The 20,896-nt window shown below is 28.1% G+C and overlaps 1 protein-coding gene and 1 long non-coding RNA gene across 2 annotated transcripts in view; one reads left to right on the plus strand and one right to left on the minus strand.

The window, feature by feature from the left end:
- The window catches only part of LOC142329842 (uncharacterized), a 175,612-nt gene extending 174,672 nt beyond the window's left edge, over nucleotides 1-940 (plus strand). The window contains exon 6 of the mRNA XM_075374704.1: nucleotides 615-940. Coding sequence (XP_075230819.1) covers nucleotides 615-796 — 182 coding nt within the window. The 3' untranslated portion in view covers nucleotides 797-940. The remainder of the gene's footprint in view (nucleotides 1-614) is intronic.
- LOC142329844 (uncharacterized) overlaps nucleotides 1-20,896 on the minus strand; it is a 164,688-nt gene that overhangs the window by 134,206 nt on the left and 9,586 nt on the right. The window lies entirely within an intron of this gene.

Consider the following 20,896-nt stretch of genomic DNA (forward strand, 5'->3'; position numbering starts at 1 on the left):
ACCGCTTCAAGCGGGATCCGACTCTCGAGAGACCCCTTAGACCCGTTAGTCACCTTAGACTAAACAATCATGACCGCACTGAGTAGGATTCGGCAGTCGAATGGTCACATTAGACTCGTTAGTCACCTTAGACTAAATGTACATGACCACACCTGGTGGGATTCTCGACTGTAATGATTGTACGAGACTAACTCGTCGGCTAGCGCTAGTAGATGCTAGAGTGCAGTACCAACCGGCTCAACATGGAACGAAACAATAACAAATTTTATAATAGTTATACTCTGCTCTGTAACACTACTTGATATCAATAATTTTCTTCTGTTTCGTTATGTTTTTTTTTTTTTTTACTGTACTTGAGGGGTCTACGAATAGAATAATCCATCTTTATGCTGTTATGACCACACTAATTCCTCCCCACAGTAATGCCTTGTCACCTCCAACATTATTTAACATTCAACTGTATTCCTATTATAAAAAGGGATATAATTGAACAATAATCTAGCAGTAAAAAAATATAATTAATTCATATAAACTTTGTAAAGCTTTAAATATTTCTCAAAATATCTGAATGTAAATACAAATTGGAATTTAATTAATGCTTGTTTATATTTCAGGTGAGATATACCAATGTCCTGAAGGATATGCTTTTTGGAATGTATCATGGAGATGTGAAAAGATATCAAAAATACCAAGATGTAACCGTGGTGCAGGTGCATTATTACCAGAACCTACAATGAATATACCGCTTGAAACAATTGATATAGGTTCAAGAAGAAAAAAATTCATACAAATATAAATAAAATAGTATTAATTCACAAAAATACTTATAACAATTTTTTTTAAGCACATCGCAAGAAAAATATTTTAGTAGAGAATGTAAGAATGATAAACAAACTTTTTAACCACATTATTTATTCCTATAATTTTTCTCTAATTTCTACTTCTTTTTCTTGTAAGTATATAAATATTATTTAATGAAGAATATTTGATATAGCTGAAGGTGCCAAGAAAATATTTAATATTTTAAGTGTATTTTTTAATATTATTATTAATTCACAAATATAAGCCAATAGTTTTATAGTTATTGTTAAGTAATACCTTGAATAAGTAAGTAAAATATAATTGCTGAGTAGATAAAATAGTTCTATACATTACATGTACAGTGTAGTTTATGACTAGTTAATTTTAAGTCAACTGCTTATAGATTTTTTTTTCTATATATTTTAGTCGTTAAATAAACTTAAGTTATTGAATATTGCTCATGTCAAATCACATGGTAATAATTTTTATTTTTAAACATAGTTTAATTTATAGAAAAGATAAATAAAGAACGGGGTTATTATTTTTATTAAAAACAAAAGCACTGATAATATAATTACTATTATTATTATTATAGTTAATTACATTCAGGTTAATGAGTACGTCAATAAGAATATAATTTTTATATTAAATAAAATTTTTTAAATAAAGTACATTTTCTTTAAGTGAAAATCATACAAATTTACCTGTCTGAATTATTGAGTTTCAATTTATGTTAAACTTCTTCATACGTTTCAGTTTTGAAACTATAGTTAGTTTCACTTGGAGAGGTTTAATGTAGAAGAAAGACAGATATAATCAATGAATGTAGAGGAAACTCAGATATAAGTAAGTTTCATTTTAAAATGATGTATACCGCTTTAAAAACTCTTTCAGTTAATTAAAACAGTACATGATTAATATTAAAATATCAACTTTTTATATTGTTAATTTTTTGCTTATTTTGTAGAACAAATCATATGTGCACATTTTTTACATATTTCTCTCCTTTTCCTAATCTTAATTTTATAACTCATTGCTAATTACTATATATATATATATATATATATATATGTAGTAATTATATATAAATATACAGATTAAATTAAAAAGTTTGACTACTGACAGCATTTTCCACTGTACTAACTTCATTCTGCATAGTAAGGAACTTCTGTGACTATAGTGTTACTATAGTTTTGGTATAACAAGAATGCACTTTATTATTGAAACTAACTTGATAATGCTTAGATGAAGTTAGTAACTAACTTAAGTGCTTAGATGGTCCAATGAACTATAAAAAACATCTATCTTAATCATTAACATCAAGTTTAATATCCAGTCAGCAATAGTTTCAATAAACTTCTTTCTTCTTGTAATAAATATAAACTGTTATTTAGATTTTCTTACTAAATTTCATTTGTGCAGTGTCAGGTGATTAAATACAGTCACAGTAAATACAAGCAAAAACTACTGACCCTTTCTTATACTTTCTATTAGCATATTAAAAATTAACCCAACTGTATTTTAACATAATCAAAATGTATAGAATAATAATATTAGAGAATATATGATAGTTGGCTAGTTAGTTACTTCATCAGTATGAATATTATCAAATTGAATAAAAATCATGAGGTGGATTCCCATTCTATTGATTTTGGGTCAACTCTTAGCCTGAGTGTGTCAATTTCTTATAATTTCTTTAATCATTATACAAATAAAATTTGTTTCGTATACCTCTTTTCAAAACCATAAATAAATACAATTCTGGGATTGGAGGGGAGGTTCAATAACTTATGTAAATTTATTTTATAATTAAAAATTTCTGAGATTTCAATATTTTTATTATTAAAAAAAGTTTATTTAATACAGGTTAAATTAACTTGTTTCATTATAAGATCATAATTAATTACGGTACTTACGTATTAATGCCACCGCAGCTACAGCTTTATTTAAAAACAAAGTAGTCAATCGGATTTCGGTGGAAAATGGGCCGATATAAAGTTTAACATAAATAAATAAATATTTATTTTATAAATATAATTCAACCAAACTTAACCTATGCTCACTTCGCTCGCTAACCTTGACTAATTAACACCGTAATTTACGGTGAAATTAGTCACAAGATTAACACAAGAAATTACGGTGTTAATTAGTCAAGGTTAGCGAGCGAAGCGAGCATAGGTTAAGTTTGGTTGAATTATATTTATAAAATAAATATTTATTTATTTATGTTAAACTTTATATCGGCCCATTTTCCACCGAAATCCGATTGACTACTTTGTTTTTAAATAAAGCTGTAGCTGCGGTGGCATTAATACGTAAGTACCTTAATTATAATAGATAATAATAATTATAATAATAAAAAACATCTTTTGAAGAGATCTTAATCACTGGTTGGACAATTGAACAATTTACTGATTATTAGAAAAATATTTATAATTATTATAAAATACTGAGAGGATGTTTAATATATATATATATATATATATATATATATATATATATATATATATATAAAGATACAAACAAATGAATGACAAACTATAATTTTTGAAAAGTAAATGTAACCGTTCGGATGAGGACTTTATTGAGCTAAATTTTTTACAAAAAGAAACAAAATGAGACAATTAAATATACAGTTATCATGTACAAGATTTTGTATTGCATTCCTGGTTATAATATTTCCATTAAGATATAGGAAAATACTTCACAGGTTTACTACATAATAAATAGCATTTAATATTTCTTGTTTGCTAAGCATATAGTAAATTAATAATGCTATTTTGACTTTCACCAGCTTTTACTTATTTATATGAGTCATAAGTCAGTTACCCCCAAAACAACTGACAAATTGGATAAATTTAGGTTTTAATTTTATAAATTTTAAATCTGTAATTTCTACTTAATTTGTAATAGAATTAAGTTATTTCAAACAAATTAAATTATCAGTGCTTTTCTGTTTTTAATAAAAATAAAATTGGTGATGGCAAAGGGACCCATAATAATATATATTGAGTTGGTTTTACAACTCGTTAATGTTAATATTTAATGACGGCATTATTATTAAATAATGTTTCTACATAGTTAAAAAAATTAAATGCATATAAATATGTTTGTGTTTATAGTGTAAGGTTAGATTATCTATTATAACTTAATTAAAATAATTTTACATTTAACAATCCTAATTATTTTATGTTATCTAAATAATTATAATTGAAAAATTAGCTCTAATTTATACATCATATTCAGTCTTAATAAACCACTTGCTTACATTTAGTTATGGATCTATAATGTCACATCAATTGCATATGATGAATTTTTTTTGTTACATAAATAAAGTTAGATGCTTTATAAAACAAATGTAAAATAAATGATTGTAAACATAATTATAAAATTTTTAGCCATATCATAGATTTATAACCAACCAAGAAATTATTAAATCGACAAAGAATAAGTAAAATTTCAGGTGATTTAAACAATTTTTAGAAATAAAAATTATAAAAAAGAAAGAATAAAAGAAATCTTATATTTGTTTACTTAATTAATCTGCATCTAAAATAAATATCAGCTATTTGGAATGAAACTTAATTTTGTCAAAATTGGTCAATAGCAAATTATATTACTTTGAGTAGTTTGAAAACATTTTTTCCTATGAGAGAAAAAATAGAGCATAATTTATGCTTTAATTCATAGTCCTTGCTAATTCTTCAAAGAATTAGCAAGGACCATGTAATTATTTAAAATATTAGAACCAGTTCCTTCCATAGTGGAAGGAACTATAAAATAGTTTATTATAGTTTTTATCTGAATTTAGTAAAGTTTACATCAATCACCCCATGATTAATAAATCAGACTCTTACCATTTTTTGTAATAACACATTCATTTGTTTACCAAATATTAGGATTTGCAATGTATTTGTATATATGTTAGACTTTTGGAAGAAACAGATTTGTTTTTAATATAATGCAGATAATACAAATCTTATGTCAAGAAAGATCTGGGAAAATAGGTGTAAAGCCCCTCCAAAAAAATCTACTGTACTTCTCTTACGCGAACAGAATATATATATTCTACACTTAATGTGTAATTAATAATAAAAAGTTAACAGCATATACAAAACCAAAGTTTTAAGCTCTTAGCTTTAGCATCTGGAACGAGGCTTATGTAATACAACTGGCTTGTAAATAAAAGCGTTAAATTTTAAAGCGATATTTGATAATTGGGGTATAACATTTAATTTGTTTTAATGAGTTGATGGAATAAAAAATGGAATTGTTGTTAAATTAGATCAAGGAAACAAATATTTTGTTAAAAAATTATGAATATACATATTTCTTCAATCAGTCTTCCACCAGCTACTGCCAGTGTGTATATATATATATATATATATATATATATATTTGTAGGCAGATGCAATTACTGCTACTACTTCACCAGGGTTGATGTAGCTGTAGATGTAGTGCAGTGTAAGTGTAAATGTACCGGTAAACATATAGTCTGAAACAGACTCAGATCAACCACTCCTGAGACATATGGTTAATCGAAACCTAACCACCAAAGAACACTGGTATCCACAGTCTAGCATTCAAATCCATATAAAAGTAACTGCCTTTACTCAAACCTTAGAACTCTCGACTTCAAAAGCAAAGTGATTTTGCAGTGACGAGTTTAACCATTAGATAACCTGATAGGTGGCAAAAAATTATGAATTTAAATTTTTAGAACATGATGTTAAATATTGTTAATCAATTTGGCAACTGAAAGTTTTATTAGGATAAAATCGAACAATATATTAAAAAAAGAAATTAAGAAAAGAAAAATGCAAACAAGTTACTTCCCATATTAATGGGAAAGATAATTGCATATAGCTGACATTTTTTTTCTAATGCTAATTAAAAGTATTTCTATAGAATGTTCTATCAATATTACCACCTACTATTTTCTAAAATATTATATCTTTGTAAAATTCCTGTATTTATATTTATTATAAATACAGCATTTATTTTTTAACATAATATAATGTTTGAAATATTGCACATTGTTAAAGCAAGAAATTATTTTTTGTTCTAACTTTTTAATTCCTATTTTATTTATTAAAACCAAACTCAAACTGAAAATATCTAACAATTCAGCAAATGTTTAAATGCATGTAAAAATTTACCTTACAGATAAATATTACAATTTGACACTAATGTTATTTTATATTGTACCAAAAATAACGTATCAATAATATCAGATAATTATTGAGATTAAATAAATGTTTATAATTTCAGAAATATTATATTGTTATGTTCATTACTGGAAAGAAAATAGACATGATCCGCAACCAAAATTATTTTTAAAGCATAACAGTCTATCCAAATTTGTTATAAACAGAACATAACATTAGCGTAGAAGTTTTATAGTATAAAGTAATAATTTTGTAGATGGATTAATTTAAGTTCTAAAATTAAAAAAAAATTAGTCACCAGTTAAAAAAAAAAAAAATATATATATATATATATACACACATCACCTAAGTTCATAGTTAATAAATATCTGCTGAAAACACATTTGACAGGTATTTAAATAGTGTTAACTTAAGTTAGTAGATTTTTTTACGGCATATCCTAACATGTAGAATTAGTTTAATTACTTTTCAAATCGGTTTCAGTAGTAATCAGTTGTACAGTTTCTAGTATTCATTTTTTAGCCGATGTATGTGATAGTTTTCTGGTGACTGCTAGGCTTTAAATGAATAATTTGTTATCTTATAATTTCAAAAACTTTTTTACTTCCTAAATCCACCATAATTAAAATTTTTTTGTATCAATTTTAATTACTAAAAATAATTCTTCATTTTAATAAATATTTTCATTCGCTAATTAATGAAGATTGAATTTATCCTGACAATTACATTAACTCTTAGATATTGTACATTAATAACTTTTATATATACTTCCTCATTAAAATATGCATGATGCCACAGTTCCATACATATTTATAAGACTTCTAATTACAGCTTATGAATTAAATTATTATGATGTGCTTTGACGTATACGTGTGTAAAAAATAAAAATTTTGTAGTGTAGATTGATTATTTTTGTTAGCCAAATAAATGTAATTAAAACATTATTTTTATATAAATGCTAATGTAATTCATGAATATGAGTGAAAGAATGAATGAGAGTTAACTTCTAAAAATGACTGTAAATATTAATGTGATTAGAACACTTTATAAATCAAAAAGTGTATTTTTTACTAAATATAAGTATACTTGTCATATTTATTTATTATGATAATAACATTACTATTTAATAAATAAAAATGAAATTTATTTGCGATTGGTAATTTTATTATGATTATACCTTTTTATACCCTTATAAAAATTCTTTAAGAAGTGATTCTTATAAAATCACTTCTTAAGCATTAGTACATTGTGATACTCAGTCTCAAAGACTAAACCAATTAACAATTTTTTTTTTTACTGGCTTTAGCAAGCTTTAGGTAACCTCCTCGCTTCAAGTAACAAGCAGGTCCCTTAATGTCCAGCCTATTTGATTATCACCTGAAGAACAATCTTTTGTTTCAGTACCAAAGATTGATGTCATCAATCATATTCACCATTCTATTACGGAAGGAAAATAATTTCTCAATCCAAGTTTAAACATTCAATGAATATCTCAGTTTAGTTCTGTAATAATGTACTAAGATTTCATTATGCAGAACATTGAGTGCTGTTAATAAATTATTTTAGAAACCTACCAAATAAAAAAAAGGAGGAATTTTTTTTGGCAATTTTTTTTTTAGAGTAATCAACACATTCTTACCTTGAATACTAAATACGAAGTGATATATGCAAAAAATAATATAAATTATTATAATAATATAATAAATAAGATAACATAAACTTGAGATAAAAAGAGAGTACGAGTATCATTCGGTTTTTCAAAGGTAGATTTTTTAAAATAATTTCATTGCATTGACAAATATTAATAATCATATTGACTAAAACTTGCAACAAAGAAAAATCCAGTTTTAACAAGATCAATGCAGTGTTGTCTATGACTGTCTGTGACAAAGAATACGTAAATTATTCTTTTTTAATGAAACACTGAACCTTAATAGATACTTGTAGAATGAAAGTTCTGTATTGGTCAAAGAGAAAGCTGTATTAAACATCATACACAAAAAAAAAAAATTGCTTCATAATAATATGAACCCAATCTTCTGCACAATTATTGCCATATATTTTAATTGCTTAGCTAATGAATCAAACAGAATTGCCGATTGTGTAAATAATGAAGTGAATAAAATATTTAAAGATTAGACTACAATTTATTTAAATTGCAAACATTTATTTTAATATTTCAGAGTCCATGCACCATATAAATTCTTACTAGTAAAGATTTTATACATTTTTTTTAAAAATTTGGGTAGGTTAACTTTTAGGATCCTAATAAAGACAAGACATGTTACTTGTTTGATTAATCATTGAAGACTAAGAAAAAACACCAATAAGTTTCTTAATAATCACATAAAGAATAATAGAAAATTATAAAATTTCTTAAAATCAGTTGTACATTTACATAGGACTCTTTACACAATAAAGAAGAAATCATTACTTGATTTCATGTCTGAAAAACCTCATTAAGAGAAATTATTAGTTTACCACTAACCTTAACAATATTAATCAAAATATTCTATATGAAAATTAACTGAATCTTAACTTATTTGAACATTATGAATGATAAATATTAAAACATGTAAAACTGTACAAACTGAATAAACACAGTTCAAAATTAATAAACGTTTCTGAAAGTTTTCTGTTATATCTCTCTTTCACAAAATAAAACACCTCCCAAAACTCTTATAAAACTGCCGTACTGGAATTCTAGTGCTTCATTTATTTAAAAACAGAAGATTTTGAAATAAGTAATAAATGTTCATTGCGAACATGATAAAGAAAGTGGTAGAAAGAAGAAGGAAAGAGACAGCCCAAAAACATATACTTATAACTAATTGAAAAGGATGTAGGAACAAATTCTCATGAAGAAATTAATAGATAATAGGGAAAGTTGGAAAAAATGAATCTCTCCTAACTAAACTTCAGTATGGGAAAAAAATATAAGATAAACATCCATCAACTTTCATTTGGTTAGTCATTAAATATTTAATCATTTTGTATAAAATTTAGTGACTTATTGTAGCATAAACATAACTAACTGACTTTATCATGTGTGTCATCAATAATTTTATTCTCCTTGTGATACACAGTGTTAAAGTAAACAAAGGTGAGAAAAAAGCAAGGATCTCTAAAAATATAAAAATAAATAAAGACAATATTTGGCGAAGTTTTATTTTGATAATTTTATTATCAGCAGGATTTCTTTATGTTCTCAAATATAATATCTACTGTCTAGTTTCGAATTTTCATGAAAGAAATATTAGATAGTGGTAATTCACCACCTTCACAACCCATAACTATGTTTAAGTTAAAACAGTATGCTTAAGTGTAAAACAAATGGACTTGAGACAAAAGAATATTGAGGAGAAAATAAAGGTTAAAAGAAAAAGAAGAAAACTTACAAAAATATACCACTCTACAGATTTCTATGGTGGAATGGTAGCATTTTGTTTTTTCATCATGAGATTCTGGGTTCAAACCCCAATCAGGCATATAATTTTTCATACGCTGTAGAATTTTAATTTCATATTCTCACAGCACAAGCTTACGAGCTTACATGGTGAATTTTCACTGATAAACATAATTTTTGTTTCCTAACATGCGATACATGACTTTAATCAGTTTTTTATGCTGAAAACTAATATGAATTCAGAATCTTTCTATCACCCACCATTTTTGAAAAAGTTTTAAATTTTAATTAAAGGATTTTTTTCATTTTTCAATGTATAGTTAGCATTTTAAGCTTCTATATTGTATTTTGTTAGGTCATATTTTATTGTTAAACTTTGTTAAAGTAAGCTATAAATAAACAATACTAGACAAAGAATTAAATCATATCATGGTCACACATTATGACACACTTACCTATGGTTTGGTGTGAACCAAAGAATCATGAAATCGATTGTTACTTTTGTTTAACAAGTGTGTCTGGAATTTCTAAAAAATCTAAACATACTGTAAAATATCCTTCATTGCAATCTGCAATTATGCCTGTACCTCACAGTGAAATTATTCCAGTTCCTGAGTCACCTGTGAATGTATGTTTCAAAAGCAGTGATGAAGAATCAAACAGTACTGAAGAAGACAACAATGATTTTGATTTTGAATTATCTTCCAATAAGCCACATCTTATATCACAAGATGAATTAAATGACTTGGTTAGGGATTTAAATTTATCAAAAAATCAAGATGAACTGTTCGGATCAATACTGCAAAGTTAGAATTTACTTTTAAAAAAATACAAAAATTTTGGGCTTTCAAAGCCAACAAAAAGTATTTTCTCAGTAATTTATTGATGAAAATAATTTGATTTATTGCACAAATATTGATCAGCATATGCTGCACTTCGGACAAGTTGATAAACCTGAGGACTGGCACATTTTCATAGATTCGTCGAAGTGTAGTTTAAAAGTGGTTCTACTTCACAACAGTAACAAATATCCTTCGATACCAATCACTTATGGTATTAATTTGAAAGAGACATACAATGGGATGAAAAATGTTCTTAAAAAAATAAATTATAAAAAACATAGCTGGAACATATGTAGTGATTTGAAAGTTATAGCTATTTTGTTAAGCGTGCAGTTAGGCTATTCTAAGTACATGTGTTTTCTTTGTGAATGGGATAGCCAAGCTAGGAATAAACATTATGTTACCAAATAGTGGAAGAAACGAGACAACTTAACTCCAAATGGGAAAAATATTATTCACGATCCCTTAGTTGAACCCAAAAAAATATTTTTACCCCCTCACCATATCAAGCTAGGACTAATGAGAAATTGTGTAAAAGCAATGAAGAAGGATAGTCCTGGATTTTTGTACATTAGGCAGAAATTTTCAAATGTAAGTGAAGGAAAAATTAAAGGAATATTTGTTGGTCCTCAAATAAGGGAGTTGGTCAAAGATGACGATTTAACTCAATGTTAAATAAAATAGAAAGTGGAGCTTGGGCTTCATTTAAAGACGTTTGCAAAACTTTTCTCGGCAAATAAAAATCCGATAATTACCAAGATATTGTTAATCAATTTCATACTTCATACAGAGCTATGGGATGTAATATGTCTTTGAAAATACATTTCCTCCAATCATATCTGGATTTTTTCCTAGACAAACGAAAACGTAAGTGACAAACATGGTGAACGTTTCCACCAAGACATTTCGGTGATGGAAAGCTGCTATAAAAGAAAAATGGAATACTAACAAGCCAGCCGATTACTGTTGGACATTCATTTTTGGATGTGCCTGAGGCTATTTATAAAAGAAAAGCATCAACGAACTCATTCTAATACAGGTATGGTCATGCAAAATTATAAATTTTACAAATAAATTATAAATTTATTTAAAACTAGAAGTGATAGAAAAATTGTATTTACAGATCTATAATGTATGCAAAAAAGCAGTTGAAGAAATGGTGTCACACTTAGAGAACCATTTCTTTTTTGTCTATCAGTGTTATTCACAAAAAAAATAATTCAATGAGAAAGTAAACACTCTCTTACATTTTACTGCTTCATTAATTTGTAAAAGCTCAAACAAAACGTATAAAAATATTAAAATTTCTAATGTTGAATCTCAATGAGGGTCTACATACTCATACATATTATGTAATGTTAATGAGTGTTTCAGAAAACTAAATTTATGACATTTTCCAGGGCTACTTGGTCTTATCTTCAACCTTGCTATGCTAGTATTAAAAATTTCACATTGATGTTATTATATATACTCATCTATTATCTGACCTACTTCCTTGAAAAAAGAAATGAAATAAGTACAACATAAATGCCATAATCTACAGAAATGAAAAAAATTACTTTATTTCATAAATTTAAAATTATGTCTTATAAACAATTAAATTTTATTTGTTTACAATGAAGCCTAAAAAATAGGCCTTAATGACACAAGTGTGTTGTATTAAGAAAATGAATTGAAACAAAATAAAACTAAAACTAGAAATACACACTGACTGATAATATTTACTCATTATAACTGTTGAGTGGCTAATAACATAATTTTATAAAGTAAGGTAAACTGTTTCTAAATAGATATGTTGCTGTCTTTTTAAATTATTTAAACTGATAAAGTTGTTAACTAATTTGTTCATACAATAATGAACTATATTGTTTCTTGAAAAACCGACTTATTTAATAGTTCAACTTTCTCTACAAAATGATGAATAATTTTACAGAATAATATTAGAGGCTCATCTAGTTCTCAACAAATCAATAAAAAATATTTTATGTAATCGGTGAACATGAAATCCCATGAAACAGAAGTAAGTGAACTTTTGAAATACAAAACTTAAAAATTTGTTTTCCACAAGCTCAATTGAATTGATAAACATTTTTTTGGAATGGATTCCAGATAACATACCTATTCCATTTTACTTCATACAATGGAATACTATAATCTTATAATAATTAGAATATTATATGTAAACAGTTTCACCTTTCTAATTACAATCAAAGTAATTTATTTGATTGCAGTTGCTTACTGAGTGGATAACTGTTTGTAAGTTAGAGTGGAATCTAAGATTATTGTCTAAGAGTAGTGTAATACTCTCTCTAAATATAAATTATTTATGGAGTAATTATAGATTTGGTAAGTCTGATTTTTTGGTGAATCTCAACTCAAAATGAATATTGAATCACAAAATCATATCGTAAAAAAGTGCAGTCACCATCTGAGTTAATCAACCTGTACAGCTTCAAATTACTTGCATTCAGAAACTACTAGAATATTTCACAGATGTCCTTAATAATAAAAATAGTAAGAGGCCTAAATTACTCCCTTGGGGAACACCTGAACCGAAAACATATCTGATTTTACATTTTTACATGTTACAAAATTATTGTAGTGCCTTAGATACATATTAAACAATTTTATAAAGTTAGGCTGAAACCAAAAATATTACATTTTAAGCTTTGCTAAATGATGAACACAGTCAATTCTTTTCTGTAATCAAGATAAGTTGCATCAACATAGGACCAACAATCTGAATATTACAAAATATAATAAGCGTAGGTAAACGTAACAAGATTAGTTATTGTGAAGTACTCTGACCGAAAACCAGGCTGAAAATTTGAAACTTTTATTTTACTTGATTAAATATCATCTTATGAATTATATGTACTTTTCTATTTAGAAATCATATTGACACTGCCTGATTTAAATATAGGGATGATTCTAACTATTTCCCATCGAGATAGAATTTACTTAGTTTCAAAGACTAAAAAGAAACGTATGGGATGGGAAATCACTTTTGCACAGCCTTTAATCATGTAAGAAGAAATACTATCTACCCCATAAGATTTGGATTTAAATCACTTAATATTTACATCTTCAAGTACCATTCAATTCACTTTAAAGACATCAATATCACAATTTCCATTTAAAAAATTACTTTCAAATTTGTCATTTTCCAAACTGGCTTTACGACAAAGGTAGGAAAAGGTTTTGCAAATGTTTATGGTACTTTAGTTATCAGGAATCACTATAACAATATCTTAAAATCTCACTAACACAGACATAATACACTGTTGGCACCATTTCAAGCAATTACCATTCACATAATTATAAAAAGAGTTCATATTAGTTAATATCATATTAATTCTACGAAACTAGGAAATAAGAATGGTACTCCATCTTTACATCATGCTTCAAAACAGTTTCTTTTTTTAAATCTGATTAACAGATACGTTCCACTTACATGCTAACTTATTCTTCAATTTAATATTTTGAATAAAATATTATCCAAAATATTAAATTGAAAAATATGACCTGCTGAAAAAATTGACTTTTTAAGTCTTAAACTCTTTTATAGTAGTAAAACAATAAAAGGTGTAATAAGTTAATTCAGCTTTAGAGACTGTTTAGAAATAATCAACCATGTCACTGACATTTGCACAATTGCAGACAGATACCCAATTCAATTTGGATAATATTATGTAGTCATACGTACAGTAAGTATATTATATGATATGCAATTTATAAAATTAAAATATTCATGAATAACAGACTTGCATAGCAATAAATGAAATCTATTCAGAAGTAAATCAAATCAGAGGTAATGCCGAATGAAAAATACCCTTTTCAATGAGAAAATCACTTCATGTTCTAATTTCAGACAGATGATACTCAGAATCAAATCTCATGTATTTACCCGTATATTCTTAATAGAGTGATAAACCTTCAAGTTAAAAAGTATATTAAATTACCAAGATGCCTCCTCCTTTTAGAACCATAAACCACAGGTATGGTCTACAATTAAGGCACGTCAGAATCTCAAAATATCATTAAGGTTGTTTTCTAAATTTTCCAGAAATTAATCCATTGATTTCTTCTTTTTTTCCAGGAATCCATTAATTTTTGTGGTGATGATGGAAAATAAAGGGCTACAGGTTTAATATGTCTAATATTCGATTTAAAACCTATTTTTATCATATACTTTACACAGAAACCGAACGAAATAGTTAGGCCTTGAATTTAGGTAGATATTAGCTATCAGGAATCCGCCAATACGTGATATACTTGTAGAGATAGAATTTTTATCACGACAAACACAGTATCTGGAGTCAAACAATTTGCTATTACTAATATCATAATTAAACAGTATCTTAAACAGTATCAGTGTAAATTTCTCCGATAATAAATTAATATATTCAGATTACCGATAACATTCATAGATACAAAAATAAAAAAAATATAATAACTAAAGATAAAATTTCTTGTTGTTGCCTTTTATTTAATAAAATCAGACATATCAAACAAAATAAAAACACTTAATTACAACTTTTTAAGAACATTTTCAAAGATATTATCACAACTTTCTCATGCTTACTTCTTAACTTAACGTTTCCCAAATTAACAACCACCAAAAATGCAAGAAAAATTTGCATTTTTCCCCTTGTTTAATTTCATTGAATATTGAAAAGAAGAATTAAATGCTTGCCACGCATTTAATTGCGTGGGCTAATTCGTTGTACCGATTGCCGGTTATCGAAGTGAATGTAGACGATCTGAAGGTTAAGTAATATTTGTTTTCACAAACACATATTTGAATAGAATGATTAAAGAGCCTACGCCTTGCACCTTTTGTTACGATTAAATTAGAACAAAGAGTTAAACAATATATCACTTAAATTTTGAACTGAACGGATAAAATATTATGTCATGACTGAATATTCTTTGCTGTTTAGAACTAATAAATTATTAAATAATGCATGTAAAACAATTCAATAATCGATAAAAAAGATTACAGGGTCCCAGGACCGTTAAAAGAATATAGAAGTTAAACCAATATCATGTCGCGATTGACTGATTTATGTAGACGGGATTTATGTCTACGTCCAAGCCTAAACGTTTTGTAGACAAATCTCTCTTCACACGTCTTCTCGGTAGAAATTTTTCCCTGTCAAATCATCTTGCGAATTTGGTTATTATTCCCGAGAAGATCAGATTAGTTTTTTTTTATTTTAAGTCTGTGGCAAATCCACTAGTTTTTAATAAGAGACATACTTAAAGCTTTCCCTGTTTTAATTACTCTTTTGTAAGGTATTTTTATTAGGCTTTTCCGGGATACCAAATGTGTCAATTGTATTTACCCTGGAGTACTGCTCACAATAATCGAAACCAGCTCCTAGATCCACTTCTTTTTGCAGAATTAAATTTTTTGTAGGCGTTCCATGATTTCATTCGTTTTTGGTTTATTTCTTATTGCTTGTCCCAAACTTTTTTTTATTATTATCGACCACTTTATTTTAACACAATTCTAAAGACCTTTATTTTTTTCTTCTTCTTTTTTTCCTGTTTAGCCTCCGGTAACTACCGTTTAGATAATTATTCAGAGGATGATATGTGTAAATGAAGTGTAGTCTTGTACATTGTCAGTTCGACCATTCCTGAGATGTGTGGTTAATTGAAACCCAACCACCAATGAACACCGGTATCCACGATCTAGTATTAAAATCCGTGTAAAAATAACTGGCTTTACTAGGACTTGAACGCTGGAACTCTCGACTTCCAAATCAGCTGATTTGGGAAGACGCGTTCACCACTAGACCAACCCGGTGGGTTACAATTCTAAAGACCTGCCTAAATGTCACTTAATTTTTTCTTACAACTGATTAATGTTCTTTCAAATTGTCCAGTTACTTTTTTAAAATCAGTTAATTTTGAAGAATATCTTTACTGATTTCTGTAGATGATGAAAAATCGTTAAAATTATAATTCATTCTACGATTACGCCCATGCTCTGCACCGGAAAAAAGAAACTCCCGATATCTTAATCAAAAAACGATACTCTGATAGAAAGATAATAAGTTTCACTCTAATCCTTATCTTTTGAACAACGATTAACCGCTTGAAACATTAATAATAATCGTTAGTCATGATTTAATTCTTGCAGTACGCTTTAACTGCCGGCCTCCGTAGCGCGAGTGGTAGCGTCTCAGTCTTTGATCCAGAAGTTCCGGGTTCGAATGCCGGTCAGGTGGTATTTTCACAACCTATAAAATTAAAATTTCAACCCATCCTCTGAAGCAATACCTAACGGTGGTCCCGAAGGCTAAAAAAATACGCTCTTATTAGTCAGAAGATCGTTCGCAAAACAATGATACACATCGACTACTCAGTCTGTATTATGATTCTTTTTTAATGACTTTTTACCTTATACCGAAAAATTTACAACTTATAGATTAATTTTAAAAAAATAATTTAATTAATATAAACAGAAAAAAATCTTATGTGGACACCACATGACTTCCTTGTACGCTTATTAAATTACAAATACACATTTTTGCTGCACCTCATTTAAACTTATTTAAAAGTGAGATACGATCCAACAATTCTTTAATTCTGATACGATCAGAAGAATTATATCAAACCAAACAGCGATTAAATGATTGGCAACAAAAAACAAATAAATGAAACGATGATCAACTCCGACTTAGGAAGAATATTGTCCTACAATATCAGAGGAATAATGAACTAAAAGATTAGAATTTTTTGCAATTTATTAAAAATCGGGCACGTATGCCTCAGTGTATATGTTGTTCTTGTGAGGGTCTATTTTTCAGTCACTCTGTAGTTAACTTTAATATAGATAAAATTAAACAAAAATTCCAGTATAATCAAATATAATTAAACAGAAATTAAAGTAGAAAATCCCAAAATAATACGATTCTAAATTATAATTTTCAATTAATATTAAACAATCAGATGTTTCACCAAATCAATTACGTATACACATGTGTAATAATGCCTATTAAATTGCATATACACATTTTTAAAAATACATAAAATTTCTTTTCTCTAATAACTTTTGATTTTTTTCCATATTCTTTTTTTATTGTTATTATTGAATTGTAAGTTATTGTAAAAAAAATTACAATCACGGGTTAATAATTAATTATTAAATCAATATATTTAAATTAAAAAAAAAAACGAAAAAAAAAGAAATTAAGTCTAATTCGGACCGATGTGATTTCCCTTGTACGATCCAAATATTTCATTAATTAAGATTTTATTTGGCTATAACTCTGGAACCAATGAAAATAAGTACCAGTTACGATATATCGTTGAAAATCTCTCAATGAGGAGGGCTTATTACTGCAGTTAAGAAAAAGTCCAAAATCCAAATGTTTTTGGAGATTTTTGGTTCAGTCGATTGCAATTAAAAGGGGAGGTCCACAATTAGACGTTACAACAATTCTAAATCCAAAATTTCAACATCCTACGGGTAATCATTTTTGAGTTATGCGAGATACATACGTACGTACGCACAGACGTCACGTCGAACTAGTCAAAATGGATTGAGGGATGGTCAAAATGGATATTTCCGTAGAAATCTGAAAACCGAAATTTTTGCGATCACAGTGCTTCCTTACTTCGTACAAGGAAGTAAAAAGTTACTGATATATTTGGAAAACATAAATATTCTTTATCAATTATTATTTTTTTTTGATTTCGACTTTCAGAATCGGCATCGAATTTCAATAACCGCTTAGATTAAATTTTTTATTTGTACGTTTATTTTATAAGTTTTTAGGACGTGTTTTTTTTTTTAGGTTAGTTTTATTATATTTTGATAACTTAAACTTTTCTAGTTTTCGAACAGGCCTGCAGAGGACCACGTAAAATGTCATTTCAATTCCTACTGTTACGAAACATCTTTAAATATCTTGTATAATTACAAACGCCAACAGAAATTCGACTCATTTAACCGCGGTCGCTTGTGCTTAGCGTTCCTCCTGGAAAAATAATGTTAGGTAATTGTGTGCCTAAACGTCCTCAACTTAACATTTCTTATATTGGAATATGATGAGCAATCGAACTAGTACAAAATAGAAAACATATAGTAGTCGTCGGAAAGTAGTCTTTATCTTTTTTTTTTTTACCTGAACAGGCTTCATAGCTGATAAAGCGCTCAAAGGTCGTTTGTGATATTATTGTAGTATTGCGAGTTATGGCTAGCTGTTCGGAATTACTGGCGTGTTTGCGATAACTGTGATTAATAACGGTAATTAATAATTACCGGCACTGAATTTTCGCAATCGGTTGATAACGATCGTAAATTTTTCTACGATCATGGGGAATTAAAATCATATCATATTATTTGATGTAAAAAACGTGTTGAAACAGTAGACAAGCATAAGAAAAATATTAAAAAAAGAAGTGAGATACATCTGTTTGCCGGTATAACGGTACATGGCTTGAGAATTTTTCGCTTTTCTCTATTTTGGTGTTTATTAAAACTACCGCGTCAAGAGTTGTGCAATTAATTAAACATAAGTTCCCATGCAGTTGTCGACTGGTCTAACTATTACCGTAAAGTTTTTTTTTCAATTGTTTTGTTCAAATCCGGTACCGATAGGAGGACCTAACAAACTAGTCGAAATCGACAAAGCTAAATTAGGAAAGAGAAAATATAATAGAGGAAGTGTTAATGGTAGTTCGGTTTTCGGTTGCACTGAGCGAGAAACAAAAGCAGTATTATTGGTTCCTGTTGCAACACGTGGGCGCGCCACCTTATTGCTTATCATACAAAAGTATATTCTTCCCGGTACAATAATTATTAGCGATTGCTGGAAAACATGTAATTGTTTGCAAAATGAGGGCTACCAACATTTAAAGGTGAACCACAAATATAATTTCATACATCCAGACACAGAAACTCATAGATAGATAATCGAGCGTACGTGGCGGTAAGTGCGTTCAAACGTTCCTCGGTGTACGGAAATTATAAACACCACTTACACGGGCATCTTGCAGAGCTCTTTTTCAAAAGAAAATACATGGACTATAAGACCAAAATACATCATTTATGGTCCAATCTTGCTTCACTGTATCATGACTATACGATGGAGTTACCCGAAACAGCTGATAACAACGGTACTGCCATTACAGATTCTGAGGAAGAATACTAAGGTAATTTCACTCTTCCGACTTTTGAAACTTGTATTTTTATTAATTATATAACATATTTTTCAACATACTTCAATTTGAAAAAGATTAAGGTAGAGGACGTTCAGGCTCACAATTATCTAATGTTTTGTCTATCGGGAAAGACTTCGTCCTTCGAACTCGAAGATGGTGTACGGGAAGTAAATAGGTTTGTTTGATTTCATTACCTCTAATAATACACCTATGTCGAGAAGGACAAGAACAATTTGTTTTATTTAAATTATTATTATTAAATATCATGTATACTAGCTTTGCCTGCACTGTACGCGTATAGAACTTCAAAAACTGGAAATAGTTTTTTAGTAACTATGTGTGGGCTGTTGTTCTTACAGATAACGCTATTCACAACTTACCAGATAAATAAAATCTTTAGAAAAAGGATCTGTTCACAAAATCAAATTTTTTAATGAAATTCTTTCAAGAAAAACTTCTCCTCAGCACTGCAAAGTCTAGGATTTTCATCATTCCATTTTTTGGCATTACAATGATTACATATTTTAATCATATTACCTGTTTAAATACCTTTCAAATTCGGATAGTCAATTTCAGGGAGATAATCAAAAGCTGATCTGAGCCTTAACATATTTATCGATGGTTGAACTCGATTTTTAGCCAAGCGTATACGTTTTTATTCAAGTCTAAGAACATTCTGGGGTAGATTCTTCGTCGTCTATGATCATAGATTCTAGTAGCCCTGTAAGTTGTCCTATCTGTGATCTCGCCGACCTATCGATTATGAAAATATAAATACCAAATTGAAAATAGAATTTATGAAAATTATATGTATGGCTTACACCGATGCAATTTCTTAATTCGGAATGTAAAAATTTGTGTTACTTTGCTCGCGTGAGGATGGGTTCTCGCAGGTCTCCGCCAGATTAGACAATGACATTCTTCTTTCTGTTTAATCTCTGGAACCACCGTAAGGTATTATTTCAGAGGATGAATGAGGATGAATGAGGATGATATGTACGAATGTAAATGAAGTGTTGTACAGTTTCAGGTCGACCATTCCTGAAGTATGTGGTTAATTGAAACCCAACCACCAAAGAACGCCGTAGGATTAGACGATGACATTAAATTTAGCAAAATAGTCGATATCGAATGTTCTGAGAATTCGATATCGATATCGAAATTCAATGTGCCTCAAACCATCGAAACTAATAAATATGTAAATAATCGTCATTCACTTTAATCTTATATTAAAATAACTTGTTTTTATGTTTAGCCTATTGCGATAATAATACAAATTGATTTTTTATAGATGACATTAAATTGAATAAATCACGTAATAACTATCTGAATAAATTAATAATGACACAGAAAATGATCGTTATAGATAATGACAATTTGCTTATATACACAAAGAACGCTACTCATACGAAAATAAAAAAGGCAAGAAGCCAGCATTTTGATAAAATAAAAAATAAGTGCAGAAAAATTATGTAGACCACTGAGCGTGTGCTAAGAGT

Source organism: Lycorma delicatula, chromosome 9, assembly GCF_047948215.1.
Source record: "Lycorma delicatula isolate Av1 chromosome 9, ASM4794821v1, whole genome shotgun sequence".
Taxonomy (NCBI): Eukaryota; Metazoa; Arthropoda; class Insecta; order Hemiptera; family Fulgoridae; genus Lycorma; species Lycorma delicatula.